At 45.6% G+C, this 14,631-nt stretch overlaps 1 protein-coding gene across 1 annotated transcript in view; it reads left to right on the top strand.

Annotated features, from left to right (window-relative positions):
* The window catches only part of LOC146835403 (uncharacterized), a 213,841-nt gene that overhangs the window by 161,142 nt on the left and 38,068 nt on the right, over positions 1 to 14,631 (top strand). The window contains exon 9 of the mRNA XM_085602976.1: positions 10,513 to 13,731. Coding sequence (XP_085459102.1) covers positions 10,513 to 13,731 — 3,219 coding nt within the window. The remainder of the gene's footprint in view (positions 1 to 10,512; positions 13,732 to 14,631) is intronic.

Raw genomic sequence — 14,631 nt, 5'->3', positions numbered from 1 at the left:
ATATTATCTACTGGCGGTCGCCAATAGATAGTTATAGTTAGGACCGTGTTTCCATAGGAAATCCGCAACATTCTATTTGGAATAACTTTGGCACCGGTTGACAAATCCTCGCGAAATTTTCAAAACTGATGGGGCGCTCCGCTCCGCTCCTACCCTGAAAGTCTCGGGGTGATTCGTCACGCGGGGGCTGAGAAAAGGTTGAACAGAATTACTTGAAATTTGGCAAAGAGGTAGTCCTCAGGTCAGGGATGTGCCTTTTGCATATATGGAGTCAATCTTTTCAGTAGTTCCTGAGAAAATTGCAGTTAAAAGTACATAAATATCTATAGCCGCGCACCGTGCGCGAACGTAATTCTGATTGGTGGTTACATGACAGTCAACATTCGAATCGGTCGAAATCAGGAAGTGTCGGCCGCCATTTTGTGTGTCTCGCACTGAAAAACAAAGGTGGAGAACGTGAAAAGGGGGCAGGGTAGAGAGTTCCTGACCCCCTAGCCTTTGTCAGGGGGACCCTGAAGGACCCCGAAGGGTAAAAAAACATTTTTTTTTTTTTTTTAAATCGCGGGGTGCGCGCACCCTGCAAGCACAGCGAAAAACGCATAAAAAAAATAAATAAATATTTTAAACTGTTTAAGGGGGCAGGGTAGAGAGTTACTGACCCCGTAGCCTTTGTCAGGGGGTCCCTGAAGGACCCCGAAGGGTGAAAAAAACATTATTATTTTTTTTTTTAAAACCCGCGGGGTGCTCGCACGGTAAAAAAAAAATGAAAAAAAAAAAATTAATACATACATAAATTAGCATTTAAAAAACCTTAAAAATTCACTTAAAAAAACATAGGTTTCACATACGTTATAGTTAGGAATTAGCATTTAAAAAACCTTGCAAATTCACTTAAAAAACCATAGGTTTCACGCATGTTATAGTTAGCTGTACATTTCACTCGTAAAAAACCAATGAAATTCCCCCGTTATAGTTAGTTCAGGTAACTATAACTCGCGCGACCGCAATCCACAATGTGTCATTTCAGATGTCATCAGTGATGTTATCAGTGATGTCACTGACCATGTCATGAGTGATGTAATATGTGACGTCATCAGCAGTGCATTGTGGGCGCGCGAGTTATAGTTACCTGAACTAACTATAACGGGGGAATTTCATTGGTTTTTTACGAGTGAAATGTACAGCTAACTATAACATGTGTGAAACCTATGGTTTTTTAAGTAAATTTGCAAGGTTTTTTAAATGCTAATTCCTAACTATAACGTGTGTGAAAACTATGGTTTTTTAAGTGAATATATATATATATATATATTTATACACACACACATATATATATATAATTTTAAATTACGTTTATTTATTTTTTCTTATTTAACGAAACCTCCCCCCCCATTTTTTATGTTTTCTTCTGTTATGCCCCCCCTCCACCCTCCTGTCCGCCACAAAAGCATTACACAAAGCCAAATAGCACTCCCATACCTGAGGGCTATTTGGATTTGTCAATGCTTTTTTAGCTATACTGCATAGCAGCACGGATGCTATGCAACATGGCTTAAAGAGGAAAAAATCACTATGACGCAGTCAACGCTAGCTGCGTCATAGCACTTTTTTTTCCTTTACTTTAAGCCTGTGCTGCTGTGCAGCATATCTAATAAAACATTGACCAAGCCAATAGATCTTGCATAGACTAAACCTATTGGCTTTGCCAATGCTTGTTACTGTAGCCATGCATGTGTCTTCAAGTTTGGAATGGGCAGCAAGTGGTCTCCATCAGTGAATGAGACTGCTGAAAAAAGTGTCCCACATTTGCAAATTAAGGTCAGTTGTGAATGTGTAAAGACATACTGTTCGTGTTTTACAGGGTATGGGACACTCCATGCATTTGTGTTTACTGCAGGCAGTGCTTGTGATATCAGGGAAATGAACAGTAATGCCAGCCTACCATCCCATAAAGCAGGCCTGCCTGTGAGACCAGCCTGATGGCCCAATAGACCAGTCTACCTGTGTCTCCCTGCAGCCTGTTGATTATCTTAATAGACTTAAAACCTCGTCAAGCCCTTTCAAGCAAAAGGGCTTGTAACGGTGTTAAATCCATTGGCATATTTTCTTAAAGAGCTGCCATGTCACATTGGTGATGTGGCGGCTCTTTAAGTAAATATGCCAATATTGCCACCCTGTGGAGCCCCATCAGAATACTGATGGGACCCCAGCAGGATCCCGTTTCAACTGGATTCCTTCCCCTTTTGCAGCGCGCACACGACCAGAAAACTTCCTTCCCTGCTGCTGCTTTCTTTTTAAATGAGCAGCGGGGAAGTCTTTCTCTCTGTGCCATAATCTGTTGTGCGCTCCTGCAGAGGCGCTGGGCGCTATGAAAGTGTAAGGTGCGCACGCACACCCTACAGGCACATAGGTCACAGAACCTCGTGACCCAAACGACTTTCTTTGGACAAAAACAACTTGTATACGTCCGGGCCAAACAATAGATGGCAGGAGTATGCACAGCATGTGAATCTACAGCACAACATGCCATGAACAAGTAACATATTCCTTTCTGGACCAGGGAAATCATTTGATCTGACAACTGTCACCAACTTTCACCATGGCTGACAAAGAGAAGAAATCTCTATTTAAACCTTGTTCCTGTTGTCGAAACAGGAGGATTCACACCGATGACCCAAACTCCCAGTATATTTATGACCTTTATTCAATTTATAAGCCACCAGTATGCAAGGTTTGTAAGTCTTTCACAACTAAGGGCCTGATTACGATCTTGGTGGACAGGGTTACTCCGTCACAAATGTGATGTATATCCCGTCTCCCAAATTGCAATTCCATTATATACTAAGGAACTTAAGGACAGAGAAAGGAGGTTAGCATTATTCCTTATGGATAAAGAGAATTCCCACATTCTATAGGAGATGCCTCCTCTCCAATGGAGGAGTCCATGAAAAGTGGCCCTCCAAGCACTTCCAAGAAGGCAGCGCACAAGAGGAGATTTGTACAGTTTCCTGAACATGGTTTTTCTTTGGTACAGAGCTTGCAGCTACCTCGTCTGGTAACAAAAATAAGTATGACTCTAAGAACTATAGAGAGGCTCTGTGGGCCGTACGGAAGAAGACATTTTCAAAAGGCTTATCCTCAAAGTAAGCCTTGTCGACCCACAAGACCGCCGACGATATCAAATCTGTTGCCCACGATAATAAGACCATAGGCCAGACTGTCGCCGATAAGCACACCATAGACGATTTCCTTACCGTCAATGACAAGCATACAGTAAATGACGACCTTATCGACGACAACCATACCATTGACAACAAAATCACTGTTGACGACATCCCCGTTTAGGACCACACAGTTAACAAAAAACATAGGAGGACATGTTTTTTCACCATTAATGATGACAAATTTACCTCCAGCTCAAATATTGAAGTCAGATCAGGAAGAATAATGCCTCCCTCACAGTTTACAGCCCAACACAAGTAAGATATGTCCCTAATTTTGGAGAGGAACAAATTGTCACACAGAGAGTCCTACATCGAATACGTTTAGCAGCAGGAGTAAGCCTGAGAGTACTCAAATTTGTATGAAACAGAAACCACCAAAATATTAGAGAGAACAAGATGTGGTCCAAGTACCAATGGCCTTTTTATCAATGCTGCAATAGATGATGGATACCTTCAACAAGTTATTACCAAAGCAACCAACTAATAATCCTAACATGGGGTTCCTTGCCACTCTCGTTCTTCCACCTCATCAATCTGCTCCTTTACCAGTTTTGCCTCCTCGGCAGCCATTGCCACTACCTCCTCCTCCAACACCAAGGGAATCATCTTCCAGATCTGTCCATGTAGAGGACATGTATGATGTTTACTCTAATGGTTTCTTTATATTGTGAGGAGGAGGAGGAAGGGGAGCTTCCACCAAGTGATGGCATTATCATCTAATGGACGGGAATTCATTGTCTCAATTAGAAATGATGACTGGCCAATTCCACATGATTCTAACGATCACATCTCGAAATTTAATTCATTGATTGAAAGAGCTGCTAAGAAATTCAACCTAATAATGATGTCTGAGGATCAACCATGCTTTCTTTATGACTTTAAAGCGCAACCTGTCAAATCTCTTAAGTCCGCACCAATTCTTGATTATATCTGGTCGAAAGGTTTGAAATTGATGAAGATACCTGCTACAGTTCCAACGGTGATACCTCGTCTGGTGGTAAAATAAAAGGCTCCGGATTCAGCTCCGGCTTGCCTCACACGTCATGCTAAACTGGATTCAGTCATTTCTTCAGCAGCTCAGAGAAGAATAAGGCTGTGTGGAACTCGCGAAATTATACTCCGCGGAGTTACTTAAAAACTCTGTGCGATTCCGCGGAGTTCTGCCTACCCCTTAAAGCATGAGGTCAAGAAGTGCGTGTATTTCTCTGCACTAAACGATTAGCACAAGCGTGCCATTGTCTGTGGACAGCTGGTGTCCGCTTCCTCGTGAGCCTGGAAGTGTAGGCCTCTCTTTTATTATCAGGAGGAGGCTTGCTGCTGATACACAATCTCTGGGACTGGGCACGCGGAGCAATGATTGTGGCGAGCCTTCTCTTTTCTTTCGGATATGTACGAATTACTCCCTTTTTTACCTCAGTAATGGAACAACAGATGACGGCCAGGTAAAGACTTTTAAGGTGGAAATAATGTTGAAAGCGGAATAAAAACTTGTAAAGCCGTTTAGTTCGCTGAATGCTAACGAAACCAATGGAAACATGCTCCCTTTGTAATCTCCAGTTTACTAAGTGTGAGTGATTCAAAGAGAGGGGATGAAATCAATTGGATTGCATGTGCCTCAGGATTAGTTAGCTTCTGAATCATTAGTAGAACATGCCAAGAATATTTTATCCATTATGTGACAACAGTTAGCATATGTGAGCAATGCATTTCACACTCATATTTTGCCCTTTCCCAGTAGATTACCCTTGACAGTTTTTAAAATCGTTGGCATTGCAGGAGGCCACCATTTTGGATTAGCTCTTTAATGCAAGGCCCAAGCATGTTTTTCCGAAATGTACAATGCGTGCTGCGTTTCACCGTTTCCCAACAGCTACCAGCATATATACACGCACTCAGACACACGCAAAGTAATGTATGCACAAACCCACTCTCTCCTCACTCTTTCGCTCTCTCCCATCCACATGCTCTCTAACACAAACACCCACGTTTTCAGACACTCACACTTTCTGACGTTCTCACTTCACTCTGACTTTCTCACTCTCACCCGCTCGTTTTCTCTTACACAACTTCTCTCTTACTCTCTCTTGCACACACCATGGGGCTTATTTATGGGCCCTTGCGTCACTTTTGCGCCACCGGTGTGTCACTTTTTGTGACGCACCAGCGGTGTAAAAAATGCGCCATGTTGCGTCATATTTACAAAGTGACACATGTAGGTAGATGCGTCACTTTGTAAAGCCCTGCGCCACATTATACCTGCGCCAGGTATAATGTATGCAGGGTGGGCGTTCCGACCCAAGAAAGGGTCGTAGAAGTGAATCAGTGGAATCCATCAGATTTCACTGCGCCACTTCTAGGACGCAAATGCGTCAATATCTTACGGCTCCTCATGGCAGGCATAAGGCTGACGCAGGCACATTTCACATGGGACTTGCCCATGTGCAATGACCCATTGCTGGAGTTGTGTCACTTTCATGACACACTCCAGCAATGCGTCATTTTTGTGGCTACAAATACGTCATAAATACTGACGTATCTGTAACTCCTTGCGACATGATGCGTCATACTGTAAACATCACGCATCATTGGTATCGCAAGGAGGGCGCAGTGAAAAGTGACGCATCGCTGTTTTCTCGCAGCGATGCGTCACTTCTCATAAATGAGGCCCCATCTTTCTCTCACTCTTTCTCTCCCGCCCTCCAAAACTCCAAGAAGGGCATCAGGTGGAAATGAATCCAAATAAGAGCCACAAACTAAAATAAGAAAATTTATTTTTAAAAAACCTATGAATTTCAATGAAAGCATTAGAACTAGTCTAACATTCCTGATGATGGAGTATCTGAGGAGAGGAGTTGGGCTCCTGGATAGCCCTAGGTCAGCAGGATGCATTCTTTCCAGGTCTGTGACTTTCCTTCATAAAATCTTTATATTCGAAATCCTGAAGCATCCATGCAGTTCTCCAGAGACACCCAATGGGTAAAACCCATTTATGAATCGGCCCCTTCGTTATTTAGTCCAATGGGCTTCAGAGAACAAAGCCTACAATCCCCACAATGCACTTGCTTGTTGTCGAAAGACCCGGGACCAGAAAGAGGGTTCTTCTAACATGGGACCCTGTGGCAACCCCAGTAATGGCTAGGTTTTGAGAGAGTGGCAGTCTGGCATCGATCTTCTTTCAGACACGTCAAATGCGGGAAGACGGCTGAAAGTCGCAGCCTTAGGAGTCCCGTGGTGCCACTCACCGGAAGTAGAGGAGTATGTCCAAAAAGGGGACTGCACAGTAGACCACCATACTGGAAGTGGCTCCATTCCTTCAAGCTCTTCTTGTGACTCATGTCCCAGCAGTTATTCAACTTCAGGTTTTTTTCTTGGTACTTGTAGTGTTAGCAATCAAGTCGATTACAAAATGTCAGACCAGGATTCAATCAATATGGAGGACAGGGACGTTCATATTATGTTCAAAGGCAGTCTGGACACGATCAAGAACACTCCTTCAATCTGAACCAAAGAAAGTCCCACAGGAGGTCTTCAGGAAGGAAGACAGGAGCTTCACAAGCGCAAAACAAGGACAATCAGAAAAGGGCTTGAACCCCAGCTTGTGCCCTCTTTTCCATCCGGTCCTCAGAAGCGGTGGGGGTGGAGAATCCCCCTTTTTTGCTCTCGCATGGAAGAACATGCCAGCAGACAAATGGGTGATACAAATTGTCCAATCAGGCCATTAGTTGGAGTTCATCCAGAGAACCCCAGTTTGTCCACCCAAAAAAGAACATCATCTTCATTTGAAGGAGCTTCAAATGGAAATTCTCATTCTGCTCCTCAAAGAAGCTAAAGAATTTTTCCCCAAGAAGATGGATCAATAAAGGACCAATACTAGATCTGCGGCAGCTAAACAAGTTTCTAAAGAAACCGTCATTTCAGATGATTACTGTAGAAGAGGTCTTCCAGATGATGCAGGAAGGAGAGATTATGACCTCCCTAGACCTTCAGGATGGATACTTCTACATACCTATTCATTGAAAACTCAGGAAGTACCTTTGTTTCTCGGTAGCGGCCCAACACTACCAACTCAAGGCACTCCCTTTCAGGCTAAAATCAGTGTGTCGAATATTCACCAAATGCTTCGACCCAGAGAAGGTATCCAGGTGTTTCTGTACCTGGATAACTGCCTCGTCAAAGCACCATCCAGGGAAAGAGCAAAGGCTTCTAGCAAGGCATGCACCAGTCTTTTCTGAAGGTTGGGTCTCACTTTGAACAGAGAGAAATCCTTAATGGAGCCCCAGAAAAAGATGCAATTTCTGGGAGCAAAACTCAATATGCAGTTGGGAAAAGCTTTTTCATCAGTGGAAAAGGTGAGAAAGTTGCAGACTACTGCGCAAGATAATCAGTCACAGCGAGGCAATATAGGTCCCTGTTGGGCCTGATTGCATCATGTATAGGCCTCATTCCATTTTGCAGGTGTATGAGACCTATCCAGCAAGAGCTGGATTTCCAATGTAAACAGATAGAAGGCTCAGGGGAGGATACGGTCCATGTGACAAGGCGCCTGAAGCCAGCATTAATGTGATGGAGGACCCCTCAAATCTAAATGCAGGACTGCAGAAAGGATCATACTCCTCACTACAGATGCATTTGTGGAGAGATGGGGATCTCACCTGCAAGAACTTTCAGCCAGAGGCCTCTGGTCAGATGCTGAGAAGAAGCTCTACATCAACGTATTCGAACTCCGTGCCATACGACTAGGTTTACAAGCATTACTCCCCAGGTTAGCGGGTCAACCACCAGTTCTGGCCAGCACAGGCAACACAACATCTATCTTCTACATAATGAGGTGGATGTGCCACAAAAGACTTTGTGCTGTTTATACTATGCTAAATGTTTGACTCTGCATACTGCTAGTTAGTGTACAGGGGATTCCCATCCTGATGACGGAGAATGATTCACGCATGTGAATATTTAAAATATTCCAATGTTGGAGAACTGGAGTTACAGGTAAGTAACTAATTTCTTTCATGTTGTGGGGGCAAGACCTTCTGCTGCACTCATCAAAGGACGTCTGGGTCATCCTATATTTGTTTGTATGCATTTGTGTTGTTGTTTTTGTAGTGCTGTGAGGCCCAACCCCCTGTTGTGGAGCAGGAGCCATCGCTGTAGGAGACAGGGAATGAGGTGCTCAGGGTGGCCTGTTTCCCATAAACCCTTGATCAGGAACAGCTCATCTGAGAGGAAGAACTCAAGATCCACATATATTGCTTTAGAAAGACTGCCAGGCAAGCACCTAGGTCATTGGAAAAGGTGCACGACTCAATAGTACTGTGCAAAAACCCTGCCGCAGCTGACTGCGGACAGGCAGAGGGCCTCAGATCCCACCTCCCGCGGTGAACCACCACGCAGAGGCGACCCACTCAAGCTCAACGTTGACACAGGGTACGATGGAGCGTCACAAGACTCCCTTGTCCCCCCCCTATGGCACACATCCCTGAGGATGATCCACACCCTTCAAACCATCCACCATCTGGGGCAGAACCCCGTATGGATGGCACAACTACAGACCGGTGTCTGCACAAAGATCAGAGAGGCCAAGTCACTGGTGAATGCCACACTATACAAAAATCCAGGAACATAACATACATTAATTTATAAAGCTCATCATTAAAATCTAGAATTGTCGAATACGGCATATTTTACCTTACAGGGAAATGAGGAACTATAAAGGCATGTGGAGGAGGGAGATGGACATAATTTCTTTTATGTTAGAAGTTGATTAAAACGTTTAAACATAAAATCTTCTAGAGAGGGCTTCCAGGTCCCCTACCAAGTTGCTCAACTCTGCTGAATGTGCAAGCAGTGCTTAATGTGTAAACAATTAAGTACCAGGAACCCTGTTTTTCCACAGGGGTGCACTGCTGCTGGCACCACCCACAGCTCATGCCACTGCTGCAGCATGCCAATGCCAGCATTACCTACTAATGATCACATTCCAACAAGTGGGACATTGTGGACTATTGGAGGCCATCCCACACTGTAGGGGTGGACCGGACGAGCTGATTTCAAATAGTTACACACTCCACTGATGCACTCTCCTAAACAAAATAACCACACAGCGCCCCCATGCTGTGGACTCTTACATGTGCTAGTGTTCAGAAATAAGTACCGGTGTTGAGCACCGGCAAACACCAGCATAAATGAAGCACTGGGTGCAAGCATGGGTGGAGAGCCCTGACCAAGACTGCATACTACTGTGAACAAGCTTTGACTGTGTGACAGTAAACAGAGGCTACACTCTGTTGTGAACACATTCTGATTGTGTTTTATAGGAGGTTATTTCACACTGAAGGTCCAGTGAGGCTTCACTCTGCTGTGAACATGCTCTGATTGTGAGACAGTAGAGGTTGACTCACACTGCAGGTCACCTATAGGCACCCCTCTGTGAGCAAGCTCTGATTGTGTGACTGTAATGGTGAGCCCGCAGTGCAATGTCATCTAGGCTGCACTCTGCTGTGAGCGAGATCTGATTGTGTGACAATGTAAGTTAACTCACTCTGAAAGATGAGTGACCTGCACTCTGCTGAGGCAAAGCTCTGCTTGTGTGACAGTAAAGGTGACCTCACAATACCATGCTACAGAGGCTGCACTCTGCTGTGACCAACCACTAATTGTGTGACAAGAAAAGTTAACTCACATTACAGGGCGAGGTGTCTGCACTCTTCTGAGACAACGCTCTGCTTGTGTGACAGTAAAGGTGACCTCACAGTACAACACTACAGAGGCTGCACTCTGCTGTAGCCAGTCCCTGATTGTGAGAAAAGGAAGCTTAACTCACACTACAGGTCTCCAGGCTGCTCTCTGCTGTGACCAACCTCTAATTGTGTGAAAGGGAAGCGTAACTTACACTGCTGGTCCCCAGGACTGCACTCTGCTGTAAAGTAGGACAAATTGTCTGATAATAAAAGTGAGTTTACAATGCAGTGACATTTAGGCTACATCCGACTTTCAACAAGTTCTGATTGAGCTTCAGAGTCGTTTAATCCTCACACTAGCCCATGAGGGTATTTACACCCACAAAGGCTCAAAGACAAACTTCCTTTCTGCTTGTATAACAGTTCTGGGCTGGCATGCTATCGCCTATGAAACAAAATGTTAAGGGATTAAAAATAATCCGAATACATATTTGTGTTTATTAGTCAGTTAGCTCACAAATAAAGCACACTTTCCAAAATTGACTGTTTGTGGCCAAGTTTAACAGCTGTGAATCTTAATTATTATTCCTATCTAAATCATCCCACTACAGGTGTACCCTATGCTGTCCCTACAACTGCCCCAACAACTACAACAGCCTCAAGTACAGCAGTCACAACATCTGGAGCCACGGGCGGTACTACAGCTTCAACAACCTCAGGAACAACTAGTGGAACCATAGTAGCTTCAACCACTGAAACAACAGCTGCAACGACTGCAGCAACAACTGCTGCAACAACTGCAGAAACAACAGCTGCAACAACAGCTGCATCGACTGCAGCAACAACGGCTGCAACAACAGAAGAAACAACTGCAGCTACAACACCTGCCACAACTGCAGGAACAACATCAGAAACAACAGCTGCAACAACTGCAGCTACAACACCTGCCACAACTGCCGCAACAACAGCTGACACGACAGCTGCAACGACTGCAGCAACAACTGCTGCAACAACTGCAGAAACAACAGCTGCAACAACAGCTGCATCGACTGCAGCAACAACAGCTGAAACAACAGAAGAAACAACTGCAGCTACAACACTTGCCACAACAACAGCAGAAACAACAGCTGCAACAACTGCAGAAACAGCTGCAACAACAGCTGCATTGACTGCAGCAACAACAGCTGAAACAACTGCAGCTACAACATCTGGAGCCACGGGCAGTACTACAGCTTCAACAACCTCAGGAACAACTAGTGGAACCATAGTAGCTTCAACCACTGAAACAACAGCTGCAACGACTGCAGCAACAACTGCTCCTACAACTGCAGAAACAACAGCTGCAACAACAGCTGCATCGACTGCCGCAACAACGGCTGCAACAACAGCTGAAACAACAGAAGAAACAACTGCCGCAACAACAGCAGAAACAACAGCTGCAACGACTGCAGCTACAACTGCAGAACCAACAGCTGCAACAACTGCTGCAACAACTGCAGAAACAACAGCTGCAACAACAGCTGAAACAACAGCTGCAACAACAGCTGAAACAACAGCTGAAACAACTGCAGCTACAACACCTGCCACATCTGCCGCAACAACAGCAGACACAACAGCTGCAACGACTGCAGCAACAACTGCTGCAACAACTGCAGAAACAACAGCTGCAACAACAGTCTTGCCAACCGCAACTATTACAACAACTGAAACTACAGCCTCTACAATCTCTACAACAACTGACACTGCTACAACCAGCACTGCAACAACTGGCCCAGCAAAGACCAGCACTGCAACAACTGGCCCTGCTACGACTATCTCTGCAACAACCGGCACTACCCCACCTAGCACATCTACAACAGGCACTTCAACAACTGACACTGATACAACTGGCACTACTATGAGCAGCACTGCAACAACAGGCAGTGCTACAACCAGCACTACCTCACCTAGCACATCTGCAACAGGCACTTCAACAACTGGCCCTGCTACATCAGTCAGTGGTACAACTGGTACTGCCACAACAGGCACTGCCACAACAAGCACTACCCCATCTAGCACATCTACAACAGGCACTTCAACAATTGGCACTGCTACAACTGGCACTACTATGAGCAGCACTGCAACAACTGCCACTGCCACAACAGGCAGTGCTACATCCAGAACTACCTCACCTAGCACATCTGCAACAGCCACTTCAACAACTGGCCCTACTACAACAGTCAGTGGTACAACTGGCACTGCCACAACAGGCACTGCCACAACAAGCACTACCCCATCTAGCACATCTACAACAGGCACTTCAACAACTGACACTGCTACAACTGGCACTACTATGAGCAGCACTGCAACAACTGACACTGCCACAACAGGCAGTGCTACAACCAGCACTACCTCACCTAGCACATCTGCAACAGGCACTTCAACAACTGGCCCTACTACAACAGTCAGTGGTACAACTGGCACTGCCACAACAGGCACTGCCACAACAAGTACTACCTCATCTAGCACATCTACAATAGGCACTTCAACAACTGACACTGCTACAATTGGCACTACTATGAGCAGCACTGCAACAACTTCCACTGCCACAACAGGCAGTGCTACAACCAGCACTACCTCGCCTAGCACATCTGCAACAGGCACTTCAACAACTGGTCCTGCTACAACAGTCAGTGCTATAAGTAGTACTGTCACAACAGGCACTGCCACAACAAGCACTACTCCATCCAGCACATCTACAACAGGCACTTCAACAACTGGCACTGCTACAGCCAGCACTTTCCCACCTAGCACATCTACAACAAACACTTCAACAACAAGTATTGCTACACCTGGCACTACTACGACCAGCACTGCAGCAACTGGCACTACCACAACAGGCACTGCTAAAACCAGCTCTGCAACAACTTCCACTGCTACAACCAGCAGTGCAACAACTGCCACTGCTACAATTGGTCCTGCTACAACAGGCAGTGCTACAACTGGCACTGTCACAACAGGCACTACTACAATCATCACTGCAGCAACTGCCACAACAGGCAGTGCTACAACCAGCATTACTTCACCTAGCACATCTGCAACAGGCACTTCTGCAGCAGTCAGTGCTACAACTGTCACTGTCACAACAGGTACTGCAACAACCAGCACTACCCCACCTAGCATATCTACAAAAGATCCTGCTACAAACAGCACTGGAACAACTGGCACTGTTATGACCGGCACTGCCACAACAGGCAGTGCTACAACTTTCACTGCCACAACCAGCACTGCTCCAACTAGCACTTCAACAACTGGCAATAGTACGACCAGCACTTTATCAATTGGCACTGCCACCACAGGCAATGCTACGACTAATACTACCCCCCCTAGCACATCTACAACAGGCACTTCAACAACTGACACTGCTACCACAAGCTCTTCTACGACCATCACTGCCACAATTAGCGCTGCCACAAAAGGCGGTGCTACAACTGGCACTGTCACAACAGGCACTGCTACAACCAGCATTACCCCACCTAGTACATCTACAACAAACACTTCAACAACCAGTATTGCTACACTTGGCACTACTACGACCAGCACTGCAACAACTGGCGCTACCACGACAGGCACTGCTACAACCATCACTGTCCCACCTAGCACATCTCCAACAGGCCCTTCAACAACTGACACTGCTACAACTGGCACTACTATGACCAGCACTTCAACAACTAGCACTTCTACAACCAGCACTACAACTAGAGGTACTACAACAACTGTCATGACTAAATCATCTACCGGCGGAACTGGTGACAGCACTACAGCCTCTACAACCCGTCCATCCACTGCCGGTAAGCAGACCCTAATTATGTGGTAACACTGAGAGTGCCTGCGCAGCGCCTCAAGGAGACCTCCTCGAGGGGAATGTGCGTACTACAAGCCATTGTGTGCACCAGAAATGCACTGGAACCCAGTGCAAGGGAGAGGTCTTAGAGAAAGTGTATGGGAGAGCGACAGACAATGTGAACTTGGAGATCCTTTGCAGAATGTGTGGGGGAGATCCCCAAGAAAATATGTATTGGCTGAGTCTGTAGTTTGTGGAGAGAAAAGTATGTGTTGGAAGAATCTATAGGAACAATGAGATTAAAAAGAATGCATATGGTGAGTGTTCAGAGAGACTAATGTAGGGGAAAGTCAATAGAAAGTGTTTTAGCAGAGTTCATAATCAGTATTTTTATTTATTTATTTAGAAATTTATAGAGCGTGCAGCTACCTCCCACAGAGGTGTCCCGGCGCTAAGGCAGTCGACTCACACGGGGCACACATAAGGATTAGGAACGGTTGAAGAGCCAGGTTTTTAGAGCTCGCCTGAAGGCTGATTCTGGTTCCATCAATCGGAGAGGGAGCGACATGGCATTCCAAAGTTTTGCGGTCCTTACCGCAAATGTTCTGCCGCCTACCCTCGCCTTACAAAAGAGGGGAATGGTGAAGAACTTCCAGTGGTTTGATCTCAATGCCCCGTCGTGTTGGTAGTGTTGCAGTCTGACTCTCAGGTATGCAGGGCCTCGACCCCTGGTAGCTCTGTAAGCCAGGGTGAGCACCTTAAATTCAATTCTCCTGATGACGGGCAGCCAGTGAAGGCTTCTCAAGTGGGGAGAGATGGAGTGATGGTAAGGCACCTTACAGATCAATCTGACCACCGCATTGTGAATCATTTGCAGACTGCGGATCAGATATGCAGGAAGTCCCAA

This window comes from Triturus cristatus, chromosome 4_2, assembly GCF_964204655.1.
Source record: "Triturus cristatus chromosome 4_2, aTriCri1.1, whole genome shotgun sequence".
Classification (NCBI taxonomy): Eukaryota; Metazoa; Chordata; class Amphibia; order Caudata; family Salamandridae; genus Triturus; species Triturus cristatus.
Note: the sequence above shows the minus strand (reverse complement) of the source record. Positions and strands in the feature narration are given on the sequence as shown.